This window comes from Podarcis erhardii (genome assembly GCF_964252035.2).
Source record: "Podarcis erhardii genome assembly, chromosome: 5".
Lineage (NCBI taxonomy): Eukaryota > Metazoa > Chordata > Lepidosauria > Squamata > Lacertidae > Podarcis > Podarcis erhardii.
In genome coordinates this window covers 94666474-94684966 of record NC_138509.1, presented here as the reverse complement: position 1 = coordinate 94684966, position 18493 = coordinate 94666474, and the positions used below count along the sequence as shown (strand labels likewise).

The following is an 18493-nucleotide window of genomic DNA, read 5'->3' as shown; positions in this document are numbered from 1 at the left end:
GTTATATTGCAGATATTTGACTTCATTGTAACCCAAGTGGAGTGCTTTACATTCTGCTAAGGTGGGGGTGGGTGACTAGAACTCAGCTGGCTTGTGAAGCCTTAATGAGTGTATACAGATCAAAACAAAGGTAAAGCTTTAAAAACTACCAAAGTTGGCTGATTGTTTACTTCTCTACCATGACTTCTCTACAGACTTTACATATGTATTTGTCCAGAAATGCAGTCCTATTAAACTGGATAGAGTTGTAAATTTAAGTTTCAAATTTATCATCTATTTTGTTTACTTAAAACACAACTAACTTATGAATTTAACTTCTGCAGATTTTCTTAGTGCAACATCAAACATTGTGCAAGCACACGTGGTCCTCCTATTCCCCCTTTGTCTCTCTAGATCTGCTCCAGATTTTGAGGATCCTTTCCTCTTGCAGGCAGAGTTGATTATACACACCTGCATGGATTTAGAGCAAGTGCATGCTAGGGCACACATGAGATGCAGAAAGACCTATTTGATCTTCAACAAGGCAGGTGTGTTTAGAGGGGCAATGTTCAAACTGACCTTGATGGGAAAAAATCCTCTCAGAACTTTTTGTTGTGGTAACCATGATATGGTAACGTTTTAAACTACAGTGGTACCTCAGGTTAAGAACTTAATACATTCTGGAGCTCGGTTCTTAACCTGAGGTACCACTTTAGCTAATGGGGCCTCCCACAGCTGCTGCGCCGCCTCTGCACGATTTCTGTTCTCATCCTGAAGCAAAGTTCTTAACCCGAGGTACTATTTCTGGGTTAGCGGAGTCTGTAACCTGAAGCATCTGTAACCCGAGGTACCACCGTATTTTAAAGGTGAAGACCAATGTGGTTTGAGTTTTGGCATTGTGTAAAAGGCTTTGTCCACAAATATATCTGGCTAAAGTACAGCTCAACTGCCAAGGCTGCCAATAAAAGCACACAATTCCCTCCCACAAATGTTGAAAATTCTTCAGTGATAGATTATACTGTAGTATGTCACTTTGAGGGAGAGAGAGAAAAGCCTGCTTGGTCTTAGTATGCAATCAATGTACAAGACCTTTGCTCTGCAAGATGCAAATCCATTAGTTATTGCAACTGATGTAAAAGCGCCTTTCACAGCAAAGGGTGCTTTGTTCACACTAGCACAAGGAGGCTGCTGTGAGATATGGTGGTCACAGCAGAAGTATTTTTACCCCCTTCATGGAAAACTTAACAGTTCTCGGGAGGTGTCGGCAATCTTTTTTCTACTTTTTCACTAGGGGGAAATGGTTACAGGTTGTTCACTGATAACTGAAAAGGCCACCTCTTTTCATGGGTGGTTGCCTTCCACACACACTGCTTGAAAGTACATACAGCTACAAATTAACAAATAGCAAGGTAGCAATGCAGGTAGGAGAGCGACTTTTGCAACAAAGAAGCCATGTGCAGCTATTTCAAGAAACTAGGTAAAGTTAAAGGGATCCCTGACAGTTAAGTCCAGTCGCAGAGGACTCTGGGGTTGTGGCGCTCATCTTGCTTTACTGGCTGAGGGAGCCGGCGTTTATCTGCAGACAGCTTCCAGGTCATGTGGCCAGCATGACTAAGCAGCTTCTGGCGAACCAGAGCAGCGCACGGAAACGCTATTTACCTTCCCACCAGAGTGGTACCTATTTATCTACTTGCACTTTGACGTGCTTTCGAACTGCTAGGTTGGCAGGAGCAGGGACCGAGCAACAGGAGCTCACCCCGTTGCGGGGATTCGAACCGCCGACCTTCTGATCGTCAAGTCCTAGGCTCTGTGGTTTAACCCATGGTGCCACCCGTGCCCCTGCTGAACATCCAACTGAAACAGGCCTCCACCTACCAAAACAACAGATCACGCCTGCCTCTTGACCACTGCAAAAGTCATGTATTTGGTGCTTCCCAGCACTACCATGGTATAAAAACATGGATCATTTTCACAGCAATCCATAGATCACCAGTGCCCACAGGTGCATTCTGTAATTTGTTTTCACCCTTTGTAAAAAGAAACACAAAAAAACTCGGAGATCTGTGTCTTGGATCATTTGATGTTCACAACCATTGAATTTGGTTTTTTTAAATTGTGCAGTACTAATATAAGCTTCATTTGAGGGACTCAAAGGGCAAGGGAATCAAGTTTAAATTCTACTGGAGTGAACATTTATCCAAACTCCCAATGGAAAAACTAATGTGTGTGAGAATACACACTTATTTTAGGGGAGGGAGGCACAGTAAGGAGAAATGGGTAGAGAAATGATGGGCTGCTGGTGGTCCCTACAAAGTTCGGCAAGCCTTGATAACATGTTACTGACCCGTATAAGGAACTGTGCTCTAATCCCATTACTGCCATGGTTAACTCAGGAATGTTCAATGCGAGTTACTTTCATAAGGCCACTGGGTTACATGCCACATGCTTCTCCTGGGCAAACCTCTAGTGACCTTGAAAAAGCCATGCTCATGTGATGTAAAAAGGACCTGCTGGATGAGAAAAGGGCAACCAAAATGATCAAAGGGCTGGAACAACTCCCCTATAAAGAAAGGTTGCAGCGTTTGGAACTGATAGTTTATAAAATTATACATGCATTGTTTCCTGCTTGGCAGGGGGTTGGACTCGATGGCCCTTGTGGTTTCTTCCAACTCTATGATTCTATTTATGATTCTACATCCCCCTAATGAGGCTGATTGTTGGAGGATCCCTAGGGCAGTGTTTTTCAACCTTTTTTTGGCAAAGGCACACTTGTTTCATGAAAAAAATCACAAGGCACACCACCATTAGAAAATGTTAAAAAAATTAACTCTGTGCCTATATTGACTATATATAAAGTAATTCTCTTGAATAGGAATCAAACACAAAGTATTTTATAATTACTTTATTATGAAATAGTAAGTAAACAGAAATATGAAAAGTTATAAAATACTTTATTTTTAAATCTTTCGAATTTTTCAATTTTTCCCACGGCACACCAGGCAACATCTTGCGGCACACTAGTGTACCGCGGAACAGTGGTTGAAAAACACTGCCCTAGGGAAGCCAACATGCAGAAGATGAGCTCAACAGCATTCACCCACCAAAACAAAGTCTTCTTCAGCAAGACTTGTTCTATACCCTCGATAATTTTGATAAATTTGTCACTAATCATGCTTTCCCCAATTTATTGGAACAGTCTTTAAACTAGCCTGTAGTTTTCTGCATTGCTTTTTAACATAGCACTGCCTGCTTTATAGTCCTCTGCTATGGAAGCCAATCATATGTTTGCTATTGTAACATGTGAAGCACTTTAAACTAGCATTTGAAACACTGCAGGAAACTAGTGTTAAATGATTCTAAGGCAAGCTTTAACAAAATGGTTTTGAACACTTAAAAAGTTTTAACTTTGAGTATGCATTACACCCCACCTGGCTCTCTCATCTCATGCCAATTTTCCAGCCACCCCGTTCCTCCTCCCATTAAGACCTCAAATCTGTTGCCCAATGCTTAGGCACCATTTACAAGGCAGGCCTGCCAAATACCAAAAATACAATTTAGAATGACCTGCTAATTGTCCCAGTTTTGTTCTCCTTGTTCAAGTTTTGCATCTACCACAGAACATCCAAAGCAAATGCATTTATTTGGACATGTGTTACATTTTGCACAGCAGAAGCTGTGATTATACAAAAAGCAAACATATCTACAATTTAGGAGACATCCAATATGCCCTATTACTGATGCTGAACAACCCAACCGGTTTTTGTTCTGAACAAAGTTCCAATTCACAAACAGAGATTTTATAAACAAAGCATTACACAATGAACATTTAGTCTTCATTGCTGGTTCTCTAGTGGAGAAGGCCTGAATGTGCTCTCAGTCAACATGACAACACACCCACCCAAAATAATATTTTTACATTACATGAGAAAAATGGGTACCCCTATCTTCACCATTGGTGAGCACTGAATTTACTTTTTAAGGTCTGATATTCACATTTGTTCAGAAACAGGTTCCATACAATTTGGTGGAACTTATTCCCAAATTAATAAGTGCATGAGCTAGATTTCTGCTCCATCTCCTGTATTCAAGTCCTCTGGCTCTTCAAATATCCAGATGGCTTCTCCCCAACACCACTCAGCTTTTAACTGTGAATTTCAACACCACACAGGCTGATTTTTAGAAATGCAAAGCACATGTTCCAAGAAGTACTGTGAATGTCCCGTAAGAGATGTGGCTCTGTATTGTAAAAAGGAGCAGGAAATCAAAAACCAAAATACCCCCAAAAACCCAAGCCACAAGTGCTCTGGTCTCAAAAACTGTATTCCAGGTTTTTCTGGTGGTTGGAAGGCAGCAAAAATAATTTCACAGAACATCCATGCCCAAGTTATATGGGAGCATGGAATCATTGAGGCAGCGGTGCAATTGCCACTTGCATGGAAAGAGCAGATGAGAAGCAAATTTGTGTGTTCCTCCTTCCACATCACCTGCTGCCATTTTATCCTGTTGTTTGGCCCAACCAAGCGAGCACAGGCAGGTGAGATAGCACGGCTGCCACCACCTTTCACAATAGGAGAAATGGCAAGGCTTGCTGTAAGCAGCATACTTAATGCAGCTTGCAGAAAGGAATGCACATGGCCACAGAAGATCTGCTGTTGTCCTGCAGAGCTGATGGGCTATATGCAAGCGGAGTGTGATCGTCAGAGGAAAACAGGGTGTGCAACCGGGGGTGGGGGGTGAGTGGCAGGATGTGCTGTGTAACTATAACTATAAAGGATGCATTAAAGGCACAGAAGGAAACTTAACCATTTTGCACCACTGGGCATGAAACCTGAAAAGAGCATCAGTTACAAGGCACATATTTCATGGAGGGTAGGGTGTCAGCACTTCTCAGCACCTTCATTCTTCCTTAGCCCAGGCAGCAGCACTTTTCTTCTCCTCCTGGCAAGGGACTACAGCCTCCATATAGAACTTCTCCAATTTTGATGCAGTCGTCTCCCAGAAAACAGGGTCGAAATCTACAGGGGCAATCGCCGTTTCTTTGTTGGTATGGACCACCAATTCTGCCTTTGGAAGGCCAGTGACGCCCATCTGGACTTGCAACTGCGTGTAATATTGGTGGTTCTTCTTCAGAGAGTAGGAGTCGCCCACCTTCTCCAGACAGAAGCTTTTGTCCTTGCAAGCTTCCGTCACCGTCCTATCTCTGTGTTTGTAGGGACACTTGACCTCCAGAATGCCCAGCTCTTTCCCGGTATCTGTGTCTTTGATAATCCCATCAGGGCTGGCAGCCAGCCAAGGTTTCCTTTGGTCAATGAAGAGGCCGCACTCGTCCACCTTCACTGCTTTGTTAATCTTGCTGGACTTGAGGGCCTCGTACGCCTGCACCGCTTTCTTCTCGTTGCGGACGCCCCAAGACATGGCCGGGGTCTGCACGCCGGAAGAAGATTCCACCACACGCCTCAGGTACGACTGAGGAATCTCGGAGCTCTTGCCATTCACAAACTTGCTGTTGGCTATCTGGGGAGCTATGGACGCTGTGATGCGGTTTGCACGCTGCTTGTACCATTCAGGGTTAGTGCGCTGGCCCCGGGTTCCTTTCTCTATTTCAGCAACCTTTTCGGCAGAGAGAGGGGAAGGGAAGTGGCTCGCTTTACCTTGGGCTTTGCCCTGAGTTTTGCTAGCCGCCTGTGTCGGCGCTGGGCTGCAAGCAGCAGGACCTACAGAGGCTTCAGTAGCTGCAGCAGGGGACTTTCCTCCTCCTCTTGCTCCTACTGTGGGGGTCTTTGCTCTTGCTCCACGGCCACTCTTTGTGCCTCCTTGCTCACTGCCGGATGCCGATGTGGACCTTGCCTGGTAACTTTGCCCAGTTCCTCTCGGACTTGTGGCACTGGCTGGCTTTTCAGCCGCCCCCTGTCGGCCACCATGACCCTTCGCAGCAGGAGCACTCTGAGTTCTGCTGCTGGCAGGTACCGTTCTGGATGAGGCAGAAGATTGTGGGGCTGCTGGGGCTGCTTTTGGCGCCGTGGCAGCACGTTGAGGAGAGGGTACATTGCCAGATGTATTCCTGGGCTTGCCCATTGCTTGAGGGAGTCACGTTCTGTGAATCTGGGAGGCTGGGAAAAGAGAGAAGCGGAGAGGGAGATTAAAAAGCTTGCAAAAAGACACCTGACAGACAGCTTTGTGTCCATCAAGACAGCCTGGTACACTTCAGGTCAGTGTTAGAAACTGGGATAGAAAAGCTAGGAGCCAAATGGCTTCCGGTACCTGGGCTGTGGGAGCCAACACAGAATGTCTAGTCACCGCTTTGGGGGGGGGGACGCAAACACTTTTTATTTAAGCATGAATTAATATGCAATTCACATAAGTGTCACAATTTTAGAAGAAATTGTTAATATGTGTTTAATTTGGCATTTAAATAAAAATATTGGTACCATACTTCAGTTTTCAAAACAGGCCACTCTTTATTGTTAAACTCCTTAACATATTGTCTATCCTTAACATATACTTTAAGTTTTAAAATCGCATGCATTTCAGTAATCCTTGAGTGTAAGCCAGATGCAAAAAATGGCACCCATTTTTGAGATACTTGAAAATGGAGAAACTTTAGGTGCAAAATGCTAATTTCAAACTCTGCTTCAGGTGTTTTGGAATATAACCCCAATCAGCTTCTGTCAACAGGGCCAATGGTAAACATGTCAGCAAACATGTGAATCTGAATGTTGAAAACTTTAAATGATACCTGGGGGAATAGTTTATGATCAATCTTTTAAGTCAGCTTCAATTAAACCAGTCAATCAATACAAAATGTATGGATTTGGAGCACTAAGATGCTTCTCTTTAACTTCCTGTTCAATAATAAACTTTATTACAAAAGTGTGAGGACAAATGTTTCCAAGTAGGAAAAAACTGTCTGAAAGGCTAACACATTTTTTGTACCATGAGATTCACAGGATTGAGTCAATTTCTTACATTAACTTTTTCAGACTTAAGCACTAAGATTCTGCCCGGCAGGTTAGAAGACTACTCTGTGGTTTAGTCAGATTTCATGATGAAACCAAATTTTGGCACGCAAGATCCTTCATTTATAGCCTTCAGAACAGCAACAATTAAATTGTTTCCTCCTTCCATAGTCTGAATTCTATCATCTGTCAGGTAAGAAATGCCAGCACAAGCCTATGCCAACTTTAATCTTTAAGCCTAAAGAGAAAACCCCTAATTTGAGAATGGAATGCAGAATTCACTTGAGTTGTGAGCCAAGTTTCTCAACCATAATGAAGCCTTAAAAGTTTTATTTTGAAAAACTGACCTGTTCTCAGGCCTCTGGGTAAAAATCTGGCCTCTGAGAAGATATTCTTATCCCACTAATTGGAAATGAGCTCACAAGAACCAGCACCTGCATTATCTAAATGTCTGATGTGTTCAAGGTCAGTGTGCCAACTAGGGGGAAAATTGCTTTGTGTGAAATGGAAGGATCTTAGTATCTAGAAGCTTCTTGATTAGATAGCTGGGGTCACCCTTGTTGCTGTGCTGTTTAGGATTAAAGACATATTCATTTCCTTATCTTTTGCAGCACAACTTTTGTTCTGGACACCTGTCTGGTTCCCTGTTTTCCTCTGGGCTCAACGGCGGTGATGGTTTGTAGGCAAGTTTTTGTTTTGTCTTATAAATCCCAAAGATATTTCTTAACTGGTTTACTTGTATTCCTCAAGTACCATCTATTTCTGTTGTTTCTTTGGCTAAAGCCTTGAGTTCTGAATTGAGTTCCTAACTTCTTAAATCATTACCTACTGAACAATTGTGTGGGCTCAAGGGACAGAGAGTCTGATCTTTGAGCTCTTGTCCTTTGAATCCTAAGTAGCATCCAGTAAGGTTCTGGGAGTCTCCTGGCCCAGACTAGTTAAACTTAAGGAGTGGGACAGAATTATACCTTGCAGGGTTGGTTTTAGATTCTGGTTATTTGGCTACTGCTAAACACAAGTTAGTCCCCAAGTTTTTGGGTGCTGGTCCTTGACAACTGCTACTTACACAGTTGGTTATCTGCTCTTCCACAGATCTTAGCTCTCATAATTTGTTCTGTTCTAGCTTGTGAATGCCCCTTGTGGTCTGAGACCCCAAGGACCCTATGAGGGCTAAGGAGGACTGATCCGGAATAATAATTGGAACAGAGTAGCTTTTTTAAGAATACAGCAGGGAGCTCTTTAGTCTGGCACAGGCCTCATTAATACACACATGCGTTTGCTCCAAAGCCTTTTCTCTCTCTTTCCCCCAGGGAAAGAAGATAAACCAGAAGTTATGCATACAGCTGTACGAAGGTAACAAAATAAAAGTTAGCGTGTATTAATTTCAGCTGGAGAAAAAATTAGCCTGGGGAAGAAGGTGGCAACACAGCTTTCATCAAACAACTTTCAGCCAACTGGGGGTTACACACACACATTAGACTGAGTAACACAATTTATCATAAATGCAAGTCAAAAGAAGCAGAGCAAAAATATTAGCAGTCCTGTCTTGAAAGATTTCCATTAAAAACAAGGTATTTGCCTGATTGCTAGTCAACAAAGCCCCATTCTTAAAACAAAATGGTCTTTAGCCTTCTGAAAGACAAACTAGCCTGGGAGGCATCTTTAATCCCATTCCATAACAATGGTGCCATTACAAAGAAGGCCATGCTCTTCATAAATTCGGCTTCCACAAATGGTTCTCAGGGCAGGGTGCCTTCAGGTGACTTTATTATGTGGGGACACTTACAGGAGGGGTCAAAAGTGAAATTCAGCACTTTCAATTGTTCACATACTGGTTTGAACAAATAGTGTTCCAATTGCAGTCTGTGAGCTTCTGAGTTAAACAGAACCTTTTCTCTGGGTGCATGTTCCAGAAAACTAGAAGGGTTGGTGGTGAAGAAATAAGTTTCTGGTGAACAGATTTAGGGGGGGGGGCTGTAGGCTGTCATACAACAGCTGCTGAATAGGAGTTTTAAATCCCCTGTTACTTTTGTTACCCCCCTTTTTTTTTTCTTTCAAAGTATTTCGCCCAGGACGACATCCACTTTTATTTCCCCACCCCCATTTTATCTTGTTATTTCTATGTATATTATGCTATGGCCACGGCTAATGCAATAAATCGATATCGAATAGGAGGTATTCTACAATATTGTTAAAGGTGAAGGAGGCCCTGTCCTTTCTTTGCATCTGCCTAACGGTATTTCTTGCCCAAACAAAAGTTGGGCACTTGCTACAAATGAATCTTTGTACTTTATCCAGTGAACAAGGCAATAAATCAATGAAACAAAATGAAGGCAGGTAGTTTGGGGACATTTGCAGAGCAATCCTTTTGCGTGTTTACTCAGAGGCAAATTCAATGGGGCTTACTCCCAAGTGCCCATTCCAGGGTGCTAAATACAGGCAATGTGAGGTTTCAAGTTACACAATGTCTCCTCCCCCAACAAAACTAAAGGGGGAGGGAGAGAGAACACTCACTATAAAATGCACCCTTATATTCTGTGCTCAACAAAACACAAACATTTCTCATGTGGTGGGAGGAGGGGAGCAGAGATGAGAGGTAAAGGATTTTTTCTTTTTGTTAGCAAAACTAGAGATTGATTTCGAAACCAGAGCTCCCTTGGAAGCCAAATCAAAGATTTGGTCACGCTGCTTTACCGCGTCTCTAACAATCAACTTTGTTCATTCATATTCCACTCATATTGCCTAGACTCTGAGCAACCATGTAAAATAATTAAGAGTTGCATCCAAATTTAGCCATAACCCCCAAAAAACTTGATGCACACGTTACTTTAAATATAGTTTTGGGAAGGTTTGATGTAGCAGCCCTTTTTATGACGTAGACTCGCCTGTGTTAGCTGCAATCTTAAACCTACTTAATTGCAAGTAGACAACCCACCCCACCAGAAACCCAAACACAGAGAACGTCAGATATCAGCACTTACTGCACCACAGGAGTACACAAGCAGCAAGCGGATCCTGAATGGAAAACAGCATGCATTCACGGAGCAGTAAGACAAAACCCAAAGGGTGGGATCTGGGAAAAGGAAACTGAATTCGAAACTGCTCTCAGTTCCCGAATTATCACAGTGACTAAGCAAGCTGATGAGGCATGTCAGGGCACAACACTTTTGCTCTTTGTTCTGGCAGCATGCAAGCGAATAGAAGCAAATTGCCATTTACACCTTTCTTAAAGTTTGCACACCTAGCACATCTAAAAGAGGAGGCACGCTGAAAGGCAACATCTGATTAAAGGCAAAATCCCATCAAAGAATAGCTCTGAGGACAATTATTAGTAAATGGAAGGAAGGGAAAAGATTTAGAAGTTTGAGGCAAGAGCAGCTTTGCTGGAGCAGACAGCCTTCTCTATCCAGTCCAGTAATCTGTTTACCACACTGGCCAATCAGATGCCCTCTGAGAAGACAGAAAGGCAAAAGCATTAGGGGGCATACTACCACTGTACATGGAGGCTCCATTTAGTCGTCATCATCTTCTTCTTCCATGATCACAATAGCAGTAAAGAAACTTATCCTCCATCAGTTTGTCTAATCTTCCCACCCACCTTTCTAAGCTGGCCATCATCCCACCCTGAGGAAGTGAGTTCCACTGGAGGATTAGGCTGTATGAGAAACCTTGGTTGGTTTTTCTGAATCAGATGGTAATGTTATAAGAATTTTAAGGTCTTAGATATATAATAAATGTTCATAAATGTACCAAGCAAACACGAACATAAATATATAAACCACATGTCTGAAGCAGCACAGGAAGGCAGTCCTGAAACCATTTTAACTCCCAAACTGACCAAATGTTTCACTGCAAGGGCGGTAGAAATGAAAAAAACCTTCCCATTGTCTCAGGACTTAATTAACATTTCAAAGGAAGGGCCAGACTACCAGAAAAGGCAATCAGATAAGGCAACCTAGCAGACAGGAAAAACAACAACATTCAAATTTCTGTTGTAGACCGCCTTTTCTGTGATGTAGGTATGATGTTTGTGAGGGGTGGTCTTGGGTTACACCCTTTCTGGAGCTCCATGGCAGGGAATTTCAAAATGGATACAATAAGGCCTTGCACACCATTGTTCAAGGTCCTCCTCCTCCTCCTCCTGTTGCAACAGTTTAATAAAGATCAGGCTGCTTTGAGAAGCTGCTTTGCTTCTCAATATTCTCTGGTTGGCCTCTGTTCTTTTCTCCTACCGATAGGGAACCCAAGGACTCTATATGGGCTCTTGGATACCCCATAAGGGAAAAAGGGCAGATTTTGTTTACAACACTAATAAACTTCATAGGGAGACTCCTAGGTTTTCTTTTTTAAAAAAACAACCACAAGCCCGCCCCTTCTGTCCACCATAATTAATTTTATAATTAATTTTATAAAACACTATTATATCACCAACCATACTCAACTCTTCATTTTTCTGACCAAAATAAGTAACAAGCATTTCCTGCAGGACACACAGACCAGCCCTGATATTTGGGATGCTATTTTCTGCAACTTCCCCAGCTTAAAATATCCTTAAAGAAAGGAAGGGTGCCAAACTATACACAATACTACAAATACAGTCATTCTTTAAATTTGTTTTATTAGACAATTACTACATGTGACCAAAGCACACAGCTGAAACTCTTTTAGCTGAGTCACTCCCCACAACCCCATTAAGCTCCAAAATTCCAGAACATTGCAGGAAAGAGAGCAAAGTAATCTAACTTATTTATTAGCTAAAACAAGGATTCCCAAACTGCAGAGTACTAGTGGTCTGCAAGCCTCAATAGTCATATTGATTTTAACTGCATTTTTATCACTTCTTTTCCAATATTCATACTGTATTTTATTGTAATGATTTGAATTCGGCGGAATGCAAATTGCAATAGAATTAAAACACATTAAAAGAAATAAAAGCAGTAATAAGAATACAATTAAAAAATCAAGCTGCATCTGGCACAGCACATTACAAATGCCCACAACTAGCAAAAAAAAGCCATTTAATTGATGTGCCATGGCTACCAGCAATTTTCAAGTGGTTTGTTGCAGAAGTTTGGGAGCCACTGAGTGAAAGCACTTGTGGCCCCCTTTTAGGTCAAAAACCAGCTCACAACAGGAAGTTGTTTAGGGAAGTTTTAAATGTTTGATGTTTTGTCGTGTTTTTAATATTCTGTTGGGAGCCGCCCAGAGTTGCTGGGGAAACCCAGCCAGATGCTGGGTATAAATAATCAGTTACTATTACTATTATTATTATTATTATTATTAGCTTCACATGCATAGCAAGGACATTACACTACTAAGAGATTTACATACAATGCAATGCTTTGAAATGCTTTGAAACAACAGGAAGTTGTTTAGGGAAGTTTTAAATGTTTGATGTTTTGTCGTGTTTTTAATATTCTGTTGGGAGCCGCCCAGAGTTGCTGGGGAAACCCAGCCAGATGCTGGGTATAAATAATCAATTACTATTATTATTATTATTATTATTATTATTATTATTATTATTATTAGCTTTACATGCATAGCAAGGACATTATACTACTAAGAGATTTACATACAATGCAATGCTTTGAAATGATCCGAGACTCAAATGACCTTTCTTTCACTCATCATCCTGTGAGCCAGTACCCCTTCAGCAGAGATGTTTATTCGTGTAGCCAAAACCCTTATAAAGAAAATTAACAAAAATAAAATAAAACACACACTTAATTTCTCTGTCAAGCAAAAAAATTGATCCGCTGAAGAACTCAACTTGCTCATCCCCACACGTTTCTCCTTGAAGGCAAAACAGGCCACCTTTTCAGAAAAGAGGCGTGTGTGCACGTGTTTCTTGGCAACGAAAACTCCCACATATGCATTTATACGTCTTTGCAGCGAGAACTCCCACCTTCTGAAAATCATATATATATATGTGTGTGTGTGTGTGTGTTTTGCAATAGGAACCCCCATCTTTTCAACACACACCTTGTTATTTTTTGCAACAAGAATTTCCACCTTTCCAGAAAATTATATATATTCTTTGCAACAGTAACGCCCACCTTTTAAGATACCACATATACTGTATAAATACCTACAACCAAAACTCCTTCCTTGAGGCGAAATAAAAAAGCGCGCGCTCTTCCACCACGTGCGCAATAATCTTTTACCTACCCGGGGCGCGCTTCCAGTCTCCGATGAGCCTCGTTTCCGGCAGCAACCCGAGACTGATAAGCCTCCGGCTGTAGCTCCCAGAACCCGCGCCGGAGATGAGGAACGCCCGCGAAGGCCCCGCCTCCGCTTCCGCGAGGGCCCCGCCCACAGGAGGAGGAGGGCGGGGCGGGAACCTACAGATTCGCAAAAAGGAACGGGTCGGGGCCGCCTCTGGTTTCGTGCGTGCGTGCGTGCGTGCGCGCGCCCGCCGCCAGTCTGGGAACGTTCGAGGCGCGTTTGGGCGGGAATTCGGGAGCAACGGGCGGGATTTGGCGGTTATTTCCCCTCAAGGAAGCGGTCAGAGGCGCGGTGGTTCATGGCCGGCGGCTTGTGGTTCATTCTCCTCTCACGTTTCGAAATAGGGCAGCGACGACAGAAGGAATCCCAATGGAAAGGGGCCTTAAAGGCAAAAAAACTTGAAATATGGCGCTATTTTTATTATTTGTCGTATTCGTTTCACAAAAAAAAAAAGACGACCCTCAAAGAGGTTTACGAGAGATAAAACAGGAAAATCAAGAAAAAATTCGCAGCCACACTTTTAAAATACGTTAAATTACTCAGGTTAAAATTTAGAGATGTTTCTCACTTTTTTTATTTTTAAAAAAGCAAGTTATGCCTGTGCGCCTCTTTGGGAGGAGGGCATTGCCCTGAAAGAAGGCAAAGAAATATTTGAAATAAAAAATTCTGAGGAACGTGGGACAGTTGGGTCTCCACTACTGCTAACTATGGAAACATAGGCACAGTTTGCCCAGCAAAGGGCATTCCACAAGGGGTGCGCTGCTTCCCATGGGTTAGATCCCTGGAAGAGAAGGAGAGGTATGTTTCACAAGAACTGGGCCATCCTAAATGTATTCATCTGTAAGCTCTAGGAATGTATGCGGTGATAACTGAAGGGCGCATGCCTTGTTTTAATTCTCAGTTTATGGGTTGTGATTTGTATGTGAGAAATGCCTTAAGTCAGAAGTCAAGCAAAAGGAAGTGGGAAGCTCAATGTGCCACACGTGCTGCAATGCATTTCAAATGTGCCTGGTTCTGTGTACAGTGGTACCTTGGGTTAAGAACTTAATTGGTTCTGGAGGTCCGTTCTTAACCTGAAACTGTTCTTAACCTGAAGCACCACTTTATTAGCTAATGGGGCCTCCTGCTGCCACTGCGCCACCGTCAAACAATTTCTGTTCTCATCCTGAAGCAAAGTTCTTAACCCGAGGTACTATTTCTGGCTTAGCGGAGTCTGTAACCTGAAGCATCTATAACCCGAGGTACCACTGTACACGGTACTTGATTATATGCGTGCAATTCAAATATGTGCTGGATTATAAATATTAAACCCAACTATTTGTGCTGTAAATGCACATTAGATTGCACAGTTGGAAATTAAAGGTGGTACTGTATTCAGCTAAGTTTTGCTCAGAGGCCTAGATTCAGATAATGAGTCCTACTGGGAAACTCCCCATTCCACCCCAAACCGGCTGTGGGGTGGTGGTGGTTGGGAGAACCCCTAGAACAGCACACAGGGGTAGGAGACGGGGGTGGTTCTGTCTGGCAAGTCGAAATGCTTGCACTGATGAAACAATTGCCCTAGCACTATATTCCTTCCAATGTATACCCATTGAAATCAACATGACTTAGGTCCATTTGTTTTAGTGGGTCTACTCTGAGTAAAACTTAGCTGAATACCACCCAAACAGTGCCAGCCAGGGTTACCTGCCTTTTCCCAGTTGCCACTCACAGGCTGCTGTCTTGTTTAAGCTTACTTGGGAGTAGGCCTCCATTTAACCCAGTACGGTACTGTGGTATCTACTATTGAATAAAAATGCATAGATTGCTCTAAAAATGCCTTGTGGAGAAGATGTATTTTTCTTGAATTACTGAAGCTAATCTGGCACAGCTAAGGCTTCAGAAAGAAACATGGTCGCTAGAACATGCAGGTGAGTGACAGCACTATCCCAAGCACAGGATGCTATCCTACACTGAATCTGACCCTTGGTCCATCTAGCTCAGGACTGTATGCACTGACTGGCAACAGCTCTCCAGGGGTTTAGACATGGGCATAGCCAGGTTTTTTTGTTGTGGGGAGGCAGAACTTCAGTTTGCTATGTATATATTTTTTAATTGATGGGGGGGGGCAGCTGCTCCTCCTCCCTGCGCTCCCCTTGGCTACGCCCATGGTTTTAGTTGAACCTGAGAACCTGCATGCAAAGAAAAAAGTCCCATATAAAAGTAGCCATATTTAGGCTTCCTAAATGTAGGATGTCTCACATCAAACCTTTACAGCTTCCCTGTTGATGCTATTTCCTTCAAACTGGTTTTTATGGTTAATTTTTTTTGGTAAGCCACCTTGCAGGAGTTGGTAGTAGAAAGGTAAGATGTCATATATTATTGACATGTCTAATATTCAGTTCTACTGGCTGTTTATGTCTACAGGGAAGAGTCATCACTCAGTAATAAAACACTTGCTGTGAGAAACTATGGAGAGCGGCTGGCAGTTGGAGCACCCTAGACTACACTAGGTGGATCAGTGACTTGACTCAGTAAGTGTATAAATTTATAAATCAAATCAGGTCTGTTCTGCTCACCTCAAGTTATGATTACAACTGGAACGTATGCTCTTCTGAGTGTTGAAAGAATGGTATAGCCAGAGACATAATATGCACCTTTGTTATCCATGAAAATCTTTTAATAAAAAGAAATTTAAAAAACAAAACAAAATATCATCACAAAAAGTGCAAAATATCCTACTTCATTCATTCTCAATGTTAGATAGATAGATAATTTATTACGGTCAGAGACCAGCTTATAAAACACACTTGGGGGTACAGTCACAGAAGGAAAACAAACAATTAAAACATTGTACAACAATAAATTTAAAAACAATGTACAACAATAAACTACTGCAGGGAGCTGACCCAGAGTCACCCATAGAACGGAGTTTGGGGATTTTCTTAACGAACTAGTTCGAGTTGGGAGATGGTCTGCACCTACAGATCTGTACACAGAATCTAGCGACCATCCAGGTCATCTTCTGATCTTTGCCTAACAGGAAAAGGTCAAATTTTTGCTTTTCCAGGAGGTCAGCGAGCCTCACCAGTAGGGGATCAATGGTCTTACTATGTGCCTCTTCATAAAAGGGACATTTAAAGAACAAGTGCTCTGGGCTTCCTATCTCCCCCAATGAACAGGTGCAAAGTCTCTGAGCGTATGGGACTTTTTAAAAGGCTCCTTCCAGGACCAGCGGGGGCAGGGCCGAGCTTCTGGCGAGTGTAAAGGCCCTTCTTGCATTTTTAGATATGAGAAAGAAGAGATACGCTGCCAGTGCAGCTTTATCTCTCTCTGTTTCTCCAATTTTATAGTCGGGGCACCTTGAGCAGTCCCATTGTCTCTCGGTGTCTATGATTCTTTTCCTGATCATAGCTTTTGCCTGGCCCAACCCCGGGCTTAGAAAGGCTTGAGGGGCAAAACCCAGTTTCTGAAGGGTGTTCAGGACTGCTGTCTGCCAGCCTGACTGGAACTGGTCACAGAGGATCAGTGGGGCTATTCCTCGGGGGAGCAGATTCAATGTCAGCCATTTGTGGATTGATGTTAGGCAGATATAAGCCTCCACTCTCATCATCCCCGTTTCTAGTCTGACCCATGCGTTTGAAACGCATCTGGGGACTTGTAGGAGAGCTCTAAGGAGTTTGGATCAAACTCTCTCAAGAGGGGAGAAAGCAGAGGAAGGCGGCCCCAGAAAGGATCCATAAAGGAGCTGTGCCAATGTTTTGGCCTTGTATAATTTTAGAGCCGCAGGGACGAAAAAGCCCCCTTGTGCTCTGAAAAATTTAAGAATACAGTTTGCGGGGTTTTCCGCTGAGCTCCCGATGGAGTTTATGTGAAGTTTGTTGGTTCCTGAGGCCTGTACCATCATTCCTAGATACTTATGATTTGTGACTTGTTCTAATTTATGGCCTTGGAGTTCCTAGCTTCTAAGCGTTTTTTTCTCAATTTCTTTTTCACCCATGCCCAGTTTTAGCTAACATAAAAATCATACCTCCTTCAAACCTGTCTACCCTAGTTAGATTACTAGATTTTTCAAATAGATTAAAATTTTGTGGCATGTGAGAATTCTACCACTGAACCACCAATGCTTTGACTTTTTAAAAACAAAAACTAATATTGTACATACTTTTTGGAAGCACACATGCCTCCTTAGTTCATCATGTGCAAACCTTTAATACACTGGATGTGGTGTTTGCCCGTTCATTTAGAAAATGTTTGAACAGGGGGCAGAGATAGGGTTAAAAATAGAGACCAATAGGAAAGCCGGAGGCTGAGCCTACCTGTGTATAAAAGGGCTTAGCCTGAGGTTTGAGGAGTTGTTGTTGTTGGAGTTGTTGGTGGGTAGTTGGTTGGTTTTAGTGGGTTGGCTGGCTGGGAAAGGCAGTTGGAGAAGCAGTTGGTAATAGAGAGACAGTTAGGGCAGTGGGTTCTTGAGTGAGAGGAGGTAGAAGAGCTAGAGAGAGGAAAATAAGACTAAGAAAGTAAAGAGTAACGACGTTTGGAATGCCAGAAAACTTTGTTTGTGTCTGAAATAAAATACACTCTTCTTTATTAATTGAGAACCTGACTGAGGCTGAAGTGATTTTACCGGGGAGGACCTGGTTGGTGGCAGCAGATTAGTGGTGTACGGGTCAATAGTCCATGAGACGACCGGGGGCTCCGTATGAACGCCACACTATTCTACTTGATAGGGGAGAATATGTTTTAAATGGACAAACCATGCCTTCCATATAACATACACATTTATGATTTAAACTATTAAAGGCCTGCTTAAAGACAAGCTACAATAGACACCTATGATTTGTGAATTGTTTCTATAGCAGCTGGATATTATAAGGACTATTATTTATGAATTGGTGCCTCAGTTTGTTTTTTCATGTTCTTTACCTTTTCATTTGTGGGTCGGTGGGTTTTGATTTTTTTTTAAGCATGTGGCATGGGCAAGCTGTTCTGGGTGCATTTTTGGCTGAAGACCAGAGTACAAATGCTCAAAATAATATTAAGCAAGCAGGACAATACAGACATAACTAAATTTGTAAAACAATCTAATTTGAAATTAGGTATTTGAAAGTGGAACCCCTAGCTGTATGTTGTACTGTATGTTGTTCAATATTCTAGCTACCAATTCAGCAATGACAGTTTATGTAATACTTCCATTCACCCTACTGATTGACTTCCTGCTTTTATCTGAATATTTGGGAAGCATTAATTGCTTACAGAACAGAATTGCTCATTCTGTACTGTAAGGTTTTTCTGCCTTTAGAGAGCCAGTGTGGTGTAGTGGTTAAGAGCGGTAGTCTCGTAATCTGGGGGAC

General features: G+C 42.5%; 2 protein-coding genes across 9 annotated transcripts in view; one reads left to right on the top strand and one right to left on the bottom strand.

The window, feature by feature from the left end:
• Window positions 1–3600: 3600 nt before the first annotated feature.
• Window positions 3601–13219, bottom strand: LOC309342727 (uncharacterized protein). 5 transcript variants are annotated; one of them, XM_081863560.1, is made up of 3 exons: window positions 13104–13156; window positions 9917–9950; window positions 3601–6089 (listed from the first exon to the last, which is right to left on the bottom strand). In XM_081863560.1, the coding sequence occupies exon 3, from the start codon at window positions 6052–6054 to the stop codon at window positions 4876–4878; it is 1179 nt and encodes a 392-aa protein (XP_081719686.1). In that variant the 5' UTR covers window positions 6055–6089; window positions 9917–9950; window positions 13104–13156; the 3' UTR covers window positions 3601–4875. The 5 variants fall into 5 exon arrangements, with proteins under 5 accessions (XP_081719686.1, XP_081719684.1, XP_081719688.1 ...); XM_081863558.1 differs by lacking the exon at window positions 9917–9950 and having other exon boundaries at window positions 13104–13219; XM_081863562.1 differs by lacking the exons at window positions 9917–9950; window positions 13104–13156 and adding an exon at window positions 13028–13077.
• A 401-nt stretch (window positions 13220–13620) lies between these two features.
• The window catches only part of VWA5B2 (von Willebrand factor A domain containing 5B2), a 132866-nt gene continuing 127993 nt past the window's right edge, over window positions 13621–18493 (top strand). For 3 of the 4 annotated variants that reach the window (XM_081862132.1, XM_081862133.1, XM_081862130.1), the window contains exons 1-2: window positions 13621–13958; window positions 15567–15673. The gene's annotated coding sequence lies outside the window, so the exon portion shown is untranslated. Of the gene's footprint in view, window positions 13959–14960; window positions 15071–15566; window positions 15674–18493 lie in introns of those variants that run through there. The other variant, XM_081862131.1, reaches the window with a different exon arrangement.

What these genes read in the sequence shown, in the direction of transcription:
- LOC309342727 (XM_081863558.1), bottom strand. Translation starts at nt 6,054, where the DNA reads ATGGGCAAGCCCAGGAATACATCTGGCAATGTACCCTCTCCTCAACGT.